At 39.5% G+C, this 18,024-nt stretch overlaps 1 protein-coding gene across 4 annotated transcripts in view; it reads right to left on the minus strand.

The window, feature by feature from the left end:
- The window catches only part of LOC141106341 (membrane-spanning 4-domains subfamily A member 4A-like), a 68,990-nt gene that overhangs the window by 20,161 nt on the left and 30,805 nt on the right, over positions 1–18,024 (minus strand). For all 4 annotated transcript variants that reach the window (XM_073597036.1, XM_073597035.1, XM_073597037.1 and 1 more), the window contains exons 3-4: positions 3,668–3,724; positions 2,773–2,880 (exon numbers count right to left, since the gene is read on the minus strand). In XM_073597036.1, the coding sequence (XP_073453137.1) occupies positions 2,773–2,880; positions 3,668–3,724 (165 nt within the window). The remainder of the gene's footprint in view (positions 1–2,772; positions 2,881–3,667; positions 3,725–18,024) is intronic.

An 18,024-nucleotide genomic window follows, 5' to 3' on the forward strand; every position in this document is an offset into this window, starting at 1 on the left:
TTAAAAATTCCTCACAAGTGTAATGTATTGCCAGATCCTATCGATATACCAAAAAAAAAAGTCATATAAAAAACAGCATGGGTCTTCCCCCCCCCCCAGTCCATACCAGATCCTTTGGGTCTGGTATGGATATTAAGGTTAACTCCATGCCAATTTTTTTTTTTTTAAGTGGCGTGGGCCCCCCCCATCCATACCAGACCCAAAGGGCCTGGTATGGATGGGGGGAACCCATACCGTTTTTTTCTTAATTCTGTCATAGGGCTCCCCTTAATCACTTCAATACACTATATTATATATTGTACACTGCACTAGAAGAAAAGAGGTTTAACCTTAAACTACGTAGCGGGTTCTTTACTGTAAGAGCGGCAAGGATGTGGAATTCCCTTCCACAGGCGGTGGTCTCAGCGGGGAGCATTGATAGCTTCAAGAAACTATTAGATAAGCACCTGAATGACCGCAACATACAGGGATATATAATGTAATACTGACATATAATCACACACATAGGTTGGACTTGATGGACTTGTGTCTTTTTTCAACCTCACCTACTATGTAACTATATACCCTGCACTGTAATATATATATTACACTGAGGGCACTATATACTCTGAACTGCAGTACATATACTATACGGACTGCACTATATACTCTGCTGAAAAATTGAACCTTAGGTGTTGGTGGTGGCAGAACACGGTAACCTCTCACAGCTACTCTTGTTGGGCGCAGGAACGGTCCCTGCTGTTAAATATTGTTTCAAAAATTCTAATTACATGCCCCTGTTAAACAGGGGCAGAAACATTGGGCCTTAGGTGTTGGTGGTGCCAGAACACTGTAACCCCTCACAGTTACTCTTGTTGGGTGCAGGAACGGTCCCTGCTGTTAAATATTATTTCAGAGGCTGCTTGCCCTCTTCAAGTGGCCTGTGAGCGTCTGCCTCTCTTTGGAGGCCTTCCGGACATGATGGGTATTTTTTTTTTTTTTTTAACACCACACTACACTATATACTGTGTACACCGCCTGAAGTGTATTTGAAACTGTACACACTGTATTATATACTGTGTACACTGCCTGCACTGTATTATCTACTGTACACCGCCGAATGCACTGTATATATAGGCTACACTGAATGCAGATTGTGTATATATAAATATATATCTATATATAGATATATATATCTATATATCTATATATAGATATACATATCTATATATATATACACACACACACTAGTCTGACTGTATATATACAGTGGGGCGAAAAAGTATTAAGTGCCGGTTCACACTAATGCGAGTTCATAACGAATGTGATGCGTCAAAAACATTCTAAATTTGCATGTCATCCATAAAGTCATTGTTTTCAATGACCGTCAGTCACATACATGCGTTGCGATTCCCCTACGAATGCGATGCGATAAAAAAAAGGGTCTTGTGCGAGTTTACTGCGTTGCGAATTTAGCCTCCATAGACATCAATGTAAATCGTTCTGGAATCACATTGTTGGTTCAGATATGTGCGAATTCCACCACACTACTCTCCACAAAAACCAGGAAATACACAGGAAGTTAACACCTTTTTTCTTTTTCCATTATGATTCCATTGGCTAGAACATCAATCGCAGCTATGACCAACTCCTGAAATTCGCGGTAAAATCACGTTAAAATCGCGGTAAATTCGTGGTAAAATCGCACCTCACACAGGACAAATTCGCAGCGCAGCAGTGTGAATCGGCACTTAGTCAGCCACCAATTGTGCAAGTTCTCCCACTTAAAAAGATGAGAGAGGCAATGTGATTGTCTGGGTTTGTTTCTACATTTTGTCTGTCATAGTTGAGGTATACCTATGATGACAATTACAGACCTCTCTCATCATTTTAAGTGGGAGATTTTGCACAATTGTGGCTGACTAAATACTTTTATCTATCTAGCTATCTATCTAGCTCAATCTCTCTATCTCTGTCCACTATAACACACTATATGGGCGCTGTGTAAGCAGCCTTATATAGTGTGGGGCGTGGACTTAGTCCCCCTGAGCCATGATTGGCCAAAGGCACCCTGCCTTTGGCCAATTATGGCTCTCGTTGAGGAACGTGCTGTGATTGGCCAAAGCATGCAGGTCAGGTGTATGCTTTGGCCAATCATCATACAGCAATGCACTGCGGTCTTGCAGTGCATTATGGGGCACTCAAATTTGCTGCAAACGCCCCATAAAATTCACTGTTGGGCGAACACCCGATGTTCGAGTCGAACTTGCGTTCGACTCGAACTCGAAGCTCATCCCTACTCCCATAACATGCTTAAGCATTCACGCTAACATAAACAAATGACTGATATCAGTTACCAAACAAGGACAGTTCCATATTTAATCAATGGTGTCACAAGGATCCCCCACCCCTTTACCCATTAACCTAGAAAATGGCCATTACTGTTTACTAACATTCAGCTCCCACTGACTTCAGTGGATTTCAAATTTGGCACCAGAAATGTAGTCATAGTTCTAAGAACCTGCTTGAACCAAACACAGGTAAGTTTATCCCATCCCTACTATTAAGGAGACCCTCCCCCCCATTTCTGTTCCCTCCCATCCTTTCTGTTATTTGGTTTTAACTATCCACTGACATGGGGCTGGGGGTTCTGATTTCCAAGTGAAAACCATATAGTACACAGTACAAGAAGGGATACTTCCTGACAATGCTTAGGTCAGCTCCTGTAGTGGCTTATAGACTAGTATGATGCAATATTATTTTAATAATTGCTCTAAAAAAAAATGTTCTTACCATACTTGTATAAGGATGAGGGATCAGAGAAACATCAAAACTGCTGAGTGTTATTCCTGTGACTGCTATGAATACATTGGAGATATTCAAAGCAATTGAACCTTTTACCTGTGCAAAGAGACAGAAAGATGACTAATGAGAGAAAATAAATCAATTGTTTCTATAGTCTAGGAAACCCCCTAGAAACAGTAGTGTAAGGTAGCCGTATATTTAAATAAAATTGAACATTTATAATAAAAAATAAAAAGTGATAGGCTCTCTTGAAAGAACAACTCTCCACTTGCTGATGCTTACTTTTGCCCAGCTCTCCTGCTGCTCTTTTAAAGCCCTTGGGGACCAAGTATGGGGAAATCTTTTTAATCAAGAAAATGTGAAATACTATTTATGGGTATTTCATATTTACCCCCTGCTACCAGGAAGCGCCATATTCTAATGACCAACAATTTTCCTGTCTTGAATATTGAGGTATATGTTTATAGATTCTATGAGATCAAAATGGACCAGATTGCACACCCTATTGAATGACTCAGAGGAGGAACCTAACTCCTCCCTCCTTCCTAACAAATTTGCTAAACTATCATTACTACAGAGGTTATTAAAATGATAATCTGTTATATTCTAGCATTTCTAAAGCTTTTTAGGGCATATTTTACAATATTATAAATAGCCCCTTAAGTAATTTTAGACCCCTTTGCATGGTAAGACAGAAAAGTGAACCAGTCTGACCGGAGGTAGAGAGCCGGTGCTCCTCGTGCTATAGTAAACAGGTAAAGGGGTCCAAAGAATCCACTGATGGATCACTTTACCTGCATCTGTAAGGATCAGGTAAATCTGTCTATTCCATAACTCAGTACTTTCACTGAAATTCTATGACGAAAGCGATAGAAGTACTCACAAGATCAAGGGATGTTCTGGTGGTGGCAGTGATTGTTATACATCCAGCAAAAATGAACTGGAAAAAAACAAGACAGAATATCTATCATATTAGAGTTTTTTTATTTTACCATCAATATAATAATATTATTATTAATTTATTAATAATATTAATAAAGTCAGACGCAGAAGGGATTATCCACAAGTACAAAGCCAGACTAGTTGCCAAGGCTTACTTCCAGAAATTCGGTGAAGATTACGGTGAAACATTTGTTCCCGTCGTAAAAAACACTCCACCATCAGAGTGCTTCTTAGCATTGCAGCCGGGAAAGGCATGTGAGTCAAACACCTAGGCATTAAATCTGCTTTCCTATATGGTGACATTAAGGAAGATCTCTACATGGAGCAACCACCAGGGTTTGAGCAAGGAGACAACCCTGTGTGTAAACTTCAGAAGAGCATCTGCGGTCTTAAACAATCTGCAAGGATGTGGAATGAAAAAGTGAACAAAAAGCTTACTAAAGAGGGATTCTCAAGAAGTAAAGCAGACCCCTGTTTACTGCAGGAATCAAGGAGACAGATGGCTATACATCCTTATCTATGTTGATGACATTATAACTTGTTTTGAACAAGAAGGGAATTACAATCAGATAGTTCACAAGCTGAAAGAACATTTTGAAATCAAAGAGATAGGGGACATTAGCTACTATCTGGGAATCCAAATAGAGAGAGAGAGAAAAAGATGGAAGTTATCTTCTCAACCAATTTTAGAAAATCTCAGAAATCTTGGAACAATTCCATATGTAAGATGCAAAGGAAGTAAAAACTCTTATGGAACCAGGCTATCAAAAGAGCAATGAAGCAGAAAACTTGCTACCCAACAATGACATGTATTGCAGAGCAATCGGTAGGCTGCTATATGTTGCCACTGTGACAAGACCAGACATAGCGGGCATACTATGCAGGAAAGTTTCAGCTCCCTGTCAGCGTGACTGGAACGCAGTAAAAAGGGTGATGCAGTACCTCAAAGAAACAATTCAGATGAAGTTACAGTTACCAACAACATCAAATCCAACACTGGTCAGGTATGTGGATGCTGATTGGGCCAGTGACTACACCGCCCATAAATCCACAAGTGGATTAATCTTCCAGTATAGGGAAGGAACCATAAGTTGGTCTAGTCGAAAGCAAGCAACTGTCGCTCTATCTTCAACTGAAGCAGAGTACATTGCAGCAGCAAATTGTGGACATTGGTATAGACATATCAAAACCAATTGCCAATTTTGAAGACAACCAGGAATGAATAAAGCTTACGCAATCAGAAAGGGTCAGTCCTTTTACCAAACACATCAACGTCGAGTATCACCTACTGAGGGACAATCAAGAGCAAGGTGTTATTGACATTCAATACTGCCCGTCAGAGGAAATGACTGCTGATGCACTCACCAAGCCTTTGTTGAAGGAACATCATAATTATATCCATAAGTAGCTGAATATAATTTGACAAAGCCTATGCTGTTGAGAAGAACAGCAGCATGTAATGTAAAGTACTGTGAACTATATACTGTATGCATTATACCTATCTATGCAGCAGGTGGCACTGCAGTATTATAGTGTGTATTCTATGGTAATGTAATCACAGGATGTACATTTTGTCTATGTTCAGTGCACTTGTTTGTATTCTCTTCCTGTTCGACGATAAAGATATTCTCCATAAAAGTAAAGCCGTTTGCTGTATCCAAGAAGCTTCCAGCGCATAATTTCAATACTCTGCTAACAATACTGTCTTTCTTTCTCCCACTGCCTCTCAGGGAAGACTCCTTCCAAGCTTCTCCTGTTGTCAGGATCCTCCCAGGCCAGCACCTGAGCCCCAGGCCGAGTCAGAGCACCCCCCCCCAAACTAGGGGGTTCACCTCAAGGGCAACCGACAGTCCCTTCAGCACTCCATCTTCCACCCGACTCCCCTGCTGGCATGATTCATCCATATTTAAGGGCTCACTTAATCCCCTGCTAGGCCCACCACCTGGGGAATTGCTAAGCTCTTCTAAGTATGCAGGACAACCCTCCACCCTCCAGCTTCCAGAATGTTTTCCAACTTTCCAGAACCAGGGGGTGGCACCAGAGAGCTGCCTGCATGAGTCATCCAGCCCTGAACGCCAGTAAAACCTGACCCAGATTTCATGACTTGGCCCTAAGTCAGACTATGGTTTACCTACTCTGACACTCGTAGCACACTAGAGGGTGCTACATAAAAAGTGTGAAAAAAAAAGTATTTATAATGTTTATATAGGTATACACAAATGCTTTGCCTTTCATTTCTATTTTAAACTGAATGGATTGTTTTACAAGGTGAGGACCTACAATCACATACAGTAGGTTAACAGTATGCCACTTGAAGAACCACGCTCATTTTAAATGAATGCCCCAACCCATAATGAAAGTACATTCTCGAATCTGCAATGGCTTGCTAGATGCACAGCAAAAAAGGTGTACCTGGAATTTTTTTGAAATGTCGCCTTTCTTTGTAATCTCCACTTCTTCTGTACAGTATAAGATACCCTTTTATATGCACAGCTACAGCTGAGCTGTTTTGGTGAAAAAGTCAGGAGCCAACAAATGCAGAGCCTTTTGACTCTTATCAACAAGCCAACTAACCCTCTTGCCTCTGCTATGTAATTTACTCATAAGTGGGCCAATACAGGAAAATTAACCTCAGCAAAAAATAAATAAAAGGTAAAATGATAAGACTTTATGTTGCCCATTCTGACCCTGACAGTGTAGGTAGAGGCAAGCAGATGATTTATTGTAAACATGGCTTTAAGTGTACTTGTACTTGTAAGTGTATTTGTAACCTTTTTCCTTTTTCAAATATTTTATTGAATTTTATAGGTTACAACAAAATTCTATTAAAAAAGTATTAATAGGTATACAATAGGAATAGGCATAGGCTGTCAGAAAAGCTTCTCCTTTGAAAAGTAAATAACAATAATTAACACATAGAGTTATTTGTAGATACAATATATCATTAAGTGCCAAAATCATAGCTTCATTTCAGCTATTGACAATAGTTAACATTGAAAAATTAAACAAAGCAATGTGACTAAATCATCAATTAAGAGTATAAAGGGGAGCGAGTCACTAAAGAGATAGGAAGTCACGGTGTTGTAGGATAGTTGGAGGAATATATTTGGCAATTCCAGGGCCAAGTTCCTACATTTTGGCTTGGCATTATCTGGTGTATACGTCAAGAATCCCAACCATTCTAAACTTCACCTGCCTTAGTTAGTAAATTAGGTGTATGGAGAAAAAAAGAATAAATTAGGTGTGGGGATAGGGAAATGGAAGGGGGAAGGGAGAAGATGCCAAGGGGGACCAATGGTTTAGAGAACCAGGTGAAGGTTGAACATTGTAGTTAGGCGGGCATTATATACTCTCAGGGAAGTAGTAGAGAGCTGTCAAGGCCTGGGGGTAAGTAATGTTTAATCCAAGGGTTCCATAAGGATTTAACTTAACCAAGCAGAATTGCTTCGGTTTTTGCACGTATCATCGATTGTGTGACTCTGTTTGACTGACACTATGCAAACTGAGTCAGATTTCCACGCTTTTGCTATAGTTTGTTTAGCCGCCGTGTTTATAAAAAGTAGAAATTTGAATTGACGGTGGGTTATGGTTTGTGGTTTACTGTTCAGGAGTGCCACGGATGGATCAGGTGTTAAGGTTACGTTGAACATGGTGGAGAGAATTTTGACAATTTCTACCCAAAAGCAGCGTACTATTGGACATTCCCACCAGATATGTACATGTGGGCCTGGGGCAGTACATCCTCCGAAACAGTGGGAGGGATATTGAGGGAAGAATTTAGATATTTTAGTTGGAACCAGGTACCATCTGGTTAGTACTTTATAATTTGTTTCAAGAGCCACTATATTTGATGTGGCTGATTTGGTCGCTTGCCAGATTTGAACCCAATGTAGTTCATTTGGTTGGAGATGAAGATCAGTTTTCCATTTGTTTGTGTAGGTAGGAGGTGAAGAGGTTACGTGAGAGAGTAATTGGATATATATGTCAGAAATAAGTCCACGTCTGTGGAGGTCAGATTTGCAAGTATTTTCAAAGGCCGTGAAGTCGGGGGGTTTTGAGTCTGGGGGTGTATTGTGATTTAAACATTTTAATCTGGAGGTATCGAAAGGTTTCTGTGGATGGAAGAGCATGTGCTTCGCGTAAGGCTGGGAAAGGTAGGATATTTGTGGATTTGAAGAAATGGTGGGCTCAGATCAAACCTGCATTTAACCACACTGAGAAAGAAGTCAGAGAGGACCAGGCTGGGTAGAAGGAAGGGTTATGTAGAAAGGAAAGGAGGAGGTTATATGTTTAGGTTGTAGTCCAAATCTGGTTTTCAATCTGTCCCAGATGGAAAGACTATGTTTGGTGATAGGATTTGTGATTGTCTTCCGCTGTGCAGGAGTTAACCATAGTAAATTTGCTGTGGATAGAGGATGACAGTTGACTGACTCCAGTGCCACCCATAGCGGAGTTTCCTTTCTGGCATGATATTTGGGCAGCTGTGCTAATTGAGCTGCATAATAGTATTTGGTGAAATCTGGTACACTAAGACCTCCTTGGGTACGGGAGGAATATAAAGTGGATTTTGGTAAACAAGGTTTAAGTTTGTCCCAAATGAATTGAATAATGATTTATATCAGTGCAAATGTCCCTATAAGCTGCCACATCCAAACTAACTAGACAAAAGGAAAGTATCCCCTAAGTGGACTTTAAAGGCACTAACATGGTTGATAGAAAAAGTATAATTTATTAAACATGATAAACAAAGTAAAAACAGAATATATTGGAATAGTTACAGTTACTGTGTACAAGGTACCTAATCACCACAAAGATTGACTGTAAAATTCTCGTGATTCATCTGACGCGTTTCTGTCAGAAACCATGACATCAGACCGAGACAGACGTACAGTTAAATCACACTTGTTTAATAATAAAAGTAAATAGAACAAACGTAGTCAAAACATAGCCAGAGTTCAGGAACCGGAACAGATAGTCAGATAAGCCAAACGTCAGGGACCTGGAGATGAGCGTAGTTAAACACCAAGCATGATCTGGAGTCAGAAGGGATGTCAGCCAAGCAAGTCTTTTAACAGGAATGCAGGAGAGCGTCTCTGTGATATTGACTAAGGCGAAGGCAGAGATCCTCTGGGCTGGACGGCTTAAGTAGGCAGGACTGACGAGCAGGATATCATCAACAGCTGAGTAACTGTGTAGAGATAGGAGCTGGCAATTAGCTGACAGCTAAGCGGCCAGCTCAGAGAAGGAAGGTAGTAAATAAATGGTCGTACTCTGAATTTCCAAAAAACTTGCTTGATGTACCTTTATTGTCACAAATGTATCAGACAAACACAGGACAAGCAGTTGACATGTTTCACAAGCGATAGCTTGCTTGTTCACAACAAAAGTAGCATACACTAAGCAGGCTGTTTAGAGCCCATTCACACAGGGACGACTTGTCAGGCGACCTAGTCGCCTGACAAGTCGCCTCCCGTTCTGTACTATGGAACCGTTCTAATCGGAGCGACGCAAGTCACTCCGAATTAGAAAAAGGTTCCTGTACGACTTTGGGGGCGACTTGCATAGACTTCTATACAGAAGTCGTTTTGCAAGTCGCCGCGGAAGTCGTTTGCAGGTCGCCTCGCTGAGGCGACCTGCAAGTCGTGTTGCCCCTGTGTGAATGGGGTCTTAAGGAGTATACCCTAATCAGGCACACCCAAAACCACCTGCTTAGGATTACGCTAAATGCAAAAAACATTTCAGCTGACGTGTTAAAAACATTACAACGTTTAAAATGTATATATACCTGCAAACACTAACAGACCTCAAAAAGGGATAAAAAGGGATAAAAACAAAAATGTCCATAAACAAGATATCCATGAGACAAAATGTCATATTACCCATAAATAAATCCAAACAACAGAAAAAGAAAAAAGAAGAAAAACACACAAAACAAAGAAAAATCAATGTATTTATGTCCAGCCTTCGAATGCCTGAAAAAGATGATTGTATATATACATTCTCAAACCATCTATTGAGTCTAAATGCATATGTATATAAGATAAGTATATATTATAAGTGTAAACTTGTTCAGAAGGGCATAAGGGGCGAGCTGCTGTAATGCTGTCCCACAAAAAAAAAATATGCATGTGGGCTTGAGACAAAATCTACCAAGCCCAAACACAGATGTACTTAAAAAAATAGTACTCAAACAAAAAAAATACAACAAGAAACAAAGTTGCTTTTGCATGATAATAAATTATCTATGAGTCCTAATGGGAACAGAGTATAAATGACAAATAGACATGTATAAGAGGATGAAAAAAATCAAAAATGGCGAGAAAAACGATCCAAAACCTGTTTATATATATATATATGGATACAGATGTAAACACAAACGCATGCCCAAAATATATATAACACGATCCTGGTTAAATGGTTAATTATGAAAGCGTGAGATGTCCCACTCATGGTTCATTACGAAAGGCTTTCTGGTATTAAAATGAAATCTCCAAAAAAACTCCTTTTTCCAAAGGATTTTAAAGATGTCTCCTCCTCTTTTGGGTGTCTGGACTTTCTCCAAAATCTGTACCCCCACAGTGGCACTACTGCCACTGTGGTACTTGTTAAAGTGTCGGCCGACATTGGTCGGCAGATTTTTGTCGATACTATACAGATGTTCTTGGAACCTGTCCCTGAGTCTTCTTGTTGCACGCCCAATATATTGTACATTGCAAGATTTGCATGTAACAATGTATATGACGTACCGTGTGTTACAATTGAAAAAAGATTTTATTAGATGTGTTTTTTGACTCGGAAAAAGAGCATACTGTGTCTCCCTTAATGATATGTTTGCAACACTGACATCCTGTAGTCCCACATCCATAGTTGCCCTTAAAATGTAACCACGTAGTGGACCTAATTGTGGCAAGATCAAAAAAGCTGGAAGACAATGAATTTCCCAGAGTGGGTGCACACCTTAAAATAAAATTAATGCCGCCCTTAAGAAGGTCTGCACAGACATTGTCCTCAAAAAGAATGGGCAAATATCGATGCACGATGTTTCTAATGTCTTGGAATTCTTTACTGAACGGTGTACTAAAGGTGGGTCTTTGCTTATTGAAAAATTGTTTCTTTTTATTTTTATCCCAGCCTTTATGTCCTGATTCACTTAGAACAGTGGTTCTCAACTCCAGTCCTCAGGGCCCACCAACAGGCCAGGTTTGCAAGATAGCTGAAATACATCACAGGTGATATCACTTGCTGCTCAGTGATTGCTGTATTCTAGTCTGCAACTCCCCAAGGTAATACTAAAAATCTGGCCTGTTGGTGGGTCCCGAGGACTGGAGTTGAGAACCACTGACTTAGAAGATCTGATCTGTCTTTGGACTCAGCGATCGCACAGGCTCTATCGAACATATAACCAGGGTATCCCCTTTGAAGAAAACGGAAATAGAGCATTTTTACTGCTCTATTATAGGATGATTGATTGCTACATATCTTGAGTAGCCTCAAAAACTGGCCAACCGGGATACCCCAGTATGTCTGGGGTTCCCCGATTGAGCCATAAGTAAAGTATTCCCAGACATGGGTTTTCTAAACAAACTAGTATGAATTCTGTTATCAAAGCCACACAAGTGTATATCCAAAAAGTCGATCTCTTTTTGATCGTTCTGTTCTGTGAATTGTAGGTTTCTGTCGTTCGAGTTTAAGAACAGCAAAAATTGTTCCAGGGAGCCAAGTTTTCTGTCCACAATAAAGATCAGGTCATCTATATAGCGATAAAGCATTTTCCTTGTCAAAAGAAGTTTATTGAGTATACAATGTTATAAATATACATAAAGTAAGTTTACAAGGATCTATAAAGTAAGCTCATTGTTTTACAGTAGGGTTTATATAGGTAAATATCATGAAATTTCAAATATTAAACATTGGGTTCACGTAAACCTAAATTAAAGATATATATCATTTCCTTAGTTACTTTTGTAGGTATTTAAATGATTTATACCTACTATACATATTGTTTACAAGTAGAGTGTATATAGGTCAAATAAATTCTGATAATGAGCTTTAATCGTAAGGTAGAGAAAAGGAAAGAGAAAGAAGAAAAAGGGTTGAAAGGTAGAGGTATGGTCCACAAGGTTGTCCCGCTCGTCAGTTTATTATTCTTTTTAGTTCTCTTTGAAGCCTTAGAATGGGTGTCTCTGTAAGTCATTTAATCTGTTACCATGGCAACAGGACAGAGTCATTGAAGTTTGACAGGAACTGTTGTTTTATCCAAGGATGCCAAAGTTTTTCAAATTTTGGAATTTGATTTTGATCAATGGCTACCATCTTAGCATGGGACATTGTATTATTCATTCTGTGAATTGTTTCTGCTAGTACCAATGTAGGAGATTTCCATGCCTTGGCCACTGTTTGTTTTGCAGCCATTATTAGTTGGATCATAAGTTTGAATTGAGAGAGTGTTAACCATTCCGGTTTTAGATTAAGTAAAGTTAAATATGGATCTGGTTGTATTATTTTTTTAAATATTTTAGATGCAATCACGAAGACTTCCTTCCAGAAGGTTTGGATTACTGGGCACGTCCACCATATGTGTAAATATGTGCCTATTTCTAGGCATCCTCGAAAACAAAGAGCTGAGGTATTAGGTGAATATTTTGCCACTCTAGCGGGTGCAAGGTACCAGCGAGTTAGGACTTTATAATTTGTCTCCAGTGCTAAGATGTTGGGTGAAGATGACTTAGATGTGAGCCATATGTTAGACCAGTCCGTGTCTTCTAAAGTTCGTCCCAGGTCCTCCTCCCACCTCTGAACGTAAGAGGGTCTATTAAGATTTGCTACTCCATATAATTGATTATAAAGTGATGAAATTGTACCTTTAGCAAATGGATCTTTTGCACAGATTGATTCAAAAATGGATAATTGGGATAATGGTGTATAGAAATTTTTGATTTGGAGATATCTAAATATCTCAGAGTTTGGTAGATCATATTTTTCTCTAAGCGATGAGAATGAAAGGAATGATTTAGATGCTATGAAGTCATTTAGTGTCTGAATGCCTGATGTTGTTCAAGCTTTAAAAGAATTTGGGTAGATCCATGCCGGATAAAAGGCCGGATTTCTGATAAAAGAAAGGAGAGGATTGTGTGGAGATTGTAACTGATATTTGGTTTTTAGTTTATCCCAGAGAGATAAGAAGTGTTTAGTTATGGGATTATGAATTTTAAAGCGGTCTTTAGGATCAAGCCATAATAAATTTGATATTAATAGAGGGTCATTTTCTGAAGCCTCTATAAATACCCATAATGGGATTTCCTGTTTTGCATGGTATTTGGACAGACTGGCCAAATGTGCTGCTCTGTAGTAGTTAGTAAAATTAGGGTATCCCAGGCCTCCTTTATTTTTGGGAAGATGTAGTGTGTGTATAGGTATACGTGGTTTAGAAGAGCCCCATATAAATGAAGTTGCTCTTTTTTGTACTATTCTCAAAAAATAGGAAGGAATTGGAATAGGGAGGACTCTGAATAGATAAAGCAATTTGGGTAGAATAGTCATTTTGATTGCATTAATCTTCCCTATCCAGGATAAAGGAAGTTGCGACCATTGTTTTATTAGATTTGTGATCTGTCTTAATACAGGAGGATAATTGGTTGAGAATAAGTCAGAATGAGATGCTGTTAAATGAATTCCAAGATATGGGATTGATTTTTCTGCCCATGTGAATGGGAGTGCAGCCCTAGCCGGGATCAATTCCATGTTTGTGAGTGAAATATTAAGCACTAGGCATTTCTTAGGATTAATCATAAGGCCGGATAGGGCTGCAAATCCATCAAGAGCCGGTATTAAGTTAGGACCAGAGACCTGTGGTGATGATAGAAAAAAGTAATATATCGTCTGCAAATATACATAATTTGTGTGTAATACCTCCTACTTCAATGCCAGTTATAGTTTGGTTTGTTGCGATAAAGCATTTTAATCGATGACCTGAACCCATTATTGACACCATATATATGGTGGCGCTCCCACCACCCCATATATAGATTGGCCAGTGATGGTGAGAACTTGGCTTCCATGGCTGCACCAAACCTCTAAAGGAACCAATCTCCATCAAAGGTGAAGAAATTGTGTGTCAACAGATATCGTAAAACATCCAGAACAAACAAATTTTATGTATTTTTTTGTTTGAGTACCATTTTTTAAGTACATCTGTGTTTGGGCTTGATCGATTTTGTTTTTGTCTCAAGCCCACATACATATATATTTTTTGTGGGACAGCATTAAAGCAGCTCACCTCTTATGCCCTTCTGAAAAAGTTTACACTTATAATATATACTTATCTTGTATACATATGCATTTAGACTCAATAGATGGTTTGAGAATGTAGAAGTTTTCTTTGTTTTGTGTGTTTTTCTTCTTTTTTCTTTTTATGTTGTTTTGATTTATTTATGAGTAATATGACAATTTTTCTCATGGATATCTTGTTTATGGACATTTTTGTTTTTATCAATTTCTGCTTTTTTGAAGTCTGTCAGTGTTTGCATGTATATATAATTATTTTTTATTTTTTATTTATTTTTAATATTTGTATTTAATGGAATAAATTTTTAATTTTATTTTTATTTTTTCATTTTTTTCAATTATTTTATTGTTTCCATTTTTCTGCATATATACTTATTCTATTTCTCTTGGGATTATTAATATGCACATTGTCCGTGAGGAGTTTTTTACAGTCATTTTATTGCAATAGAGATTATGATATTAATTGTTGTTAATTATTAGCTGGATTGTAAGGAGTTTGTCGTTGCTGCTGCTGCATAAAACAGTTTCTTTTTTATACCACCAGAGGGCCTTTATGGGGATTTAACATGATCTTGGGATGTCCTCCCCCGTTCACCCATTTGGTCTATATTCAATTCTACCTAGCAACAGAAATGCTAATTTACACCGCCGGATTGTGATTGAACATCCGGGAGGTGATTGGCCGCAGCGATGACTACACCTTGAATAAAAGACGTTGGGAGTGCCAAGATGGCAGCGCCTCCGATGACGTTCGTATGACGAAACGCATAAGGCGGAACTATCTTGGCATGTACGTCACTTCCGCACACCGTGGTTCCGGAAACTAGGCCGGTGGAACGCAAGCGGTAGTTTTTTCAGCAGTGCTGCGTCCCCGGACCGTGTGAGCCTGTGAGCTCCTTCCCTGTGGATTTACTACCATTTTATTCGTTTATATTTGGTTGAGTGTATTCAGTCATTGGACTGTAATACACAAATAAAATATTAATTAGAAACAAAGTTACGCTATGAAGGAATCTTTATTTTTTATCTAAACATATGAAAGTGGATGCCTGGCTGGGATCTGTGCTACAGCAAAGGGCAGTGAGTCCCCCTCCCCTCCTCAACAAGTGGTTCTCCTGGATTGGGCTGAGTGGAAGAATACTGGCACCGGTGAGATTGGAGCGATTAAAGGCTGAGGATTAACATCACACGCTCATACCCCTGCAGGGGCAGGGAGCTCCGGTGAGTGCAATCACATTGGGGGTAATTGCCAAAAATTATTGCATGGGTCTCCATTGTCAAAAAAGAATCTTCTGGGAAATACGCTACAAGATTTATTACACTGCAATTGTATCACCATTATGAACTTTTGTACTATACAGCAGTTGGGACTATATATATATATTTTTTTTTTTTTTTAATATCTTTTATTATTAATTTTTTGTGAAAAATTTTTTTTGATACACATTTTTTAGATTGTTTCAATTTTCAACGGTATTTGCACATTATTGCACTGTGTGGGTTGCACCGTGGTCTGATAACCAACTAGTTTAGATTCGATACTTGTCACTTTGCATTTTTAATGGATTTTGTTTACACATGCTCCACAATTTAGACAATATTAGGATTGAGTTTGCTTAATGTATGGGATTATAATTACTTGCAATTCCATTAAGGATTTATCACCCCACAATATTGATTAATTCTTGGTCAATTCACAACTTTTAATTTATTTTATATTTATTTTTTATATTTTTGGTATTGAGGTAGGATTGTACTACGCACCAAAGCACTTGGCACTTAAAAAACTCATATTTACACAGCGCCATCCCCTATATTTTGTTATATATATATATATATATATATATATACACCCATTTTAAACATTGTAATGTTTTTAACATGTCAGCTGAAATGTTTTTTGCATTTAGCGTAATCCTAAGCAGGTGATTTTGGGTGTGCCTGATTAGTGTATGCTCCTTAAACAGCCTGCTTAGTGTATGCTACTTTTGTTGTGAACAAGCAAGCTATCGCTTGTGAAACACGTCAACTGCTTGTCCTGTGTTTGTCTGATACACTTGTGACAATTAAGGTGCATCAAGCAAGTTTTTTGGAAATTCAGAGTGCGACCATTTCTTTACTTTATTCGCATTGGACGGTGGTGAGCCGGGGTCTGCACCTGTCATCCATCTGCACCTGAAGATTTGCCTGGAGAGGTGTGTGCTCTTCTTTGGTTCCTGCAGAGAAGGAAGGGCTGAGCCCAGGCCCGGATTTACTCCCTTTGCCGCCCCAAGGCCGGGTCCTTCAATGCTGCCCCCCCCCACACACACACCACCATTCTCATCCTTTATCGATGACTGCTACAATAGATCAGTTAAAAACATATCTCCACACACGAGAACACTGAAAATAACTGGCTTTAATTGTACAGACTCAAAATACTCTGTAATGCAGAAAATGCCTGTTAAAGGTTATAGCAGTAAGAAACTCCCTACAATTTTTTAGTTCTAACTTTTCTTTTGGCAAACTCATCGATAATATCTTTGGTGGACAAAGTATTTAAAAGTTCTGACTCAATGGCAAGTAAAGCTAAACTGTTCAGTCTTTCTTGACCTAAAGATGATCGTAAATAGTTCTTTACTCGTTTCAGACATGAAAAAGATTGTTCTGCTGAACAGTTAGTAACCAGAGTGCAAAGATAAATACGCATTGCTATATCAATATTAGGGTAAATAACCTGCAATTTTTCTGCTTTGAATGTTTTGTAGAGCTCTGAAATTGAAGCTTCACCTTTATCAATATTTTGTGGACGCTATAACTTTTGCGCAAACCAATCAATGAACGCTTATTGTGATTTTTTTTTTACCAAAAATATGTATAAGAATATGTATTGGCCTAAACTGAGGGAAAAAAACATTTTTATATATTTTTTGGGGATATTTATTATAGCAAAAAGTAAAAAATAATGCGTTTTTTTTTTCAAAATTGTCGCTCTATTTTTGTTTATAGCGCAAAAAATAAAAACCGCAGAGGTGATCAAATACCACCAAAAGAAAGCTCTATTTGTGGGAGAAAAAAAGGACGTCAATTTTGTCTGGGAGCCATGTCACACGACCGCGCAATTGTCAGTTAAAGCGACGCAGTGCCGAATCGCAAAATGTGCTCTGGTCTTTGGCCAGCAAAATGGTCCGGGGCTTAAGTGGTTAATAATTGAATTGTGACTAAACAAGAATTTGCAAGCAAGTTGCTGTATCACTGTCATGAATGATATTTGCTGCCACATGAACAAACACTAAGCTGGTCCTGGAAGTTTGGCGCAGTGGCGGCTCAAAACTCGCGGTCCTCAAAACTGGGCGGGAGGAGGCTCAGGAGGAGAACTGGACTGGAGAAGTCGGGCTGCTGGCAATGTGCTCCCCTGTAGCGGCTGCGGGACTTGGGAGTAGTCGGCGGTGGCAGCGGAGGTGGCTCCCCGGGACTCACTGGCACTGACTGGGCAGTGGGCACAGGCTGGATCCTGGTGACTCGTCACTCTGGTGTGCCTGGCTGGTCCCTCTCTCTCTGCTGCTGGCCAGAGAAGGAGAGAGGAGGTGGGTGGACTCGTCTCAGAGTCGGAGGTGCGCTGCTCAGCCATAAGGTGCACTGCCCACGTGTCTCAGCCGACGTCACTGGTTACTAGAAGTGGGGCAGCCCTAGCCTAGCAACCAGTTCTGCTGAAGATGAGCGTATCTAAATCAGAGTTGTGAAGGCGGACCATTTATTTTTCTTTTTATTCCGGGACACTGTATTGTCCTGGAATGAAGGTGCCCGGGACACGGGACAAAGATCATAATTAAGGGACAATCCTGGGCAATCTTGGAAGTCGCCGCAGGAGCGGCACCGCCCCTGCACCACTGCCGCCCCGAGGCCTGGCCTCGGTGGCCTTGTGGGAAATCCGGCCCTGGCTGAGCCCAGCCCTGACAGTTTTAGAGTATCAATGTCTCTTTCTTCAGGGGTGTTATGAGGAGGACAATCATATATCTACAATATAGTGGTTAC

Source organism: Aquarana catesbeiana, linkage group LG08 (genome assembly GCF_042186555.1).
Source record: "Aquarana catesbeiana isolate 2022-GZ linkage group LG08, ASM4218655v1, whole genome shotgun sequence".
Classification (NCBI taxonomy): Eukaryota; Metazoa; Chordata; class Amphibia; order Anura; family Ranidae; genus Aquarana; species Aquarana catesbeiana.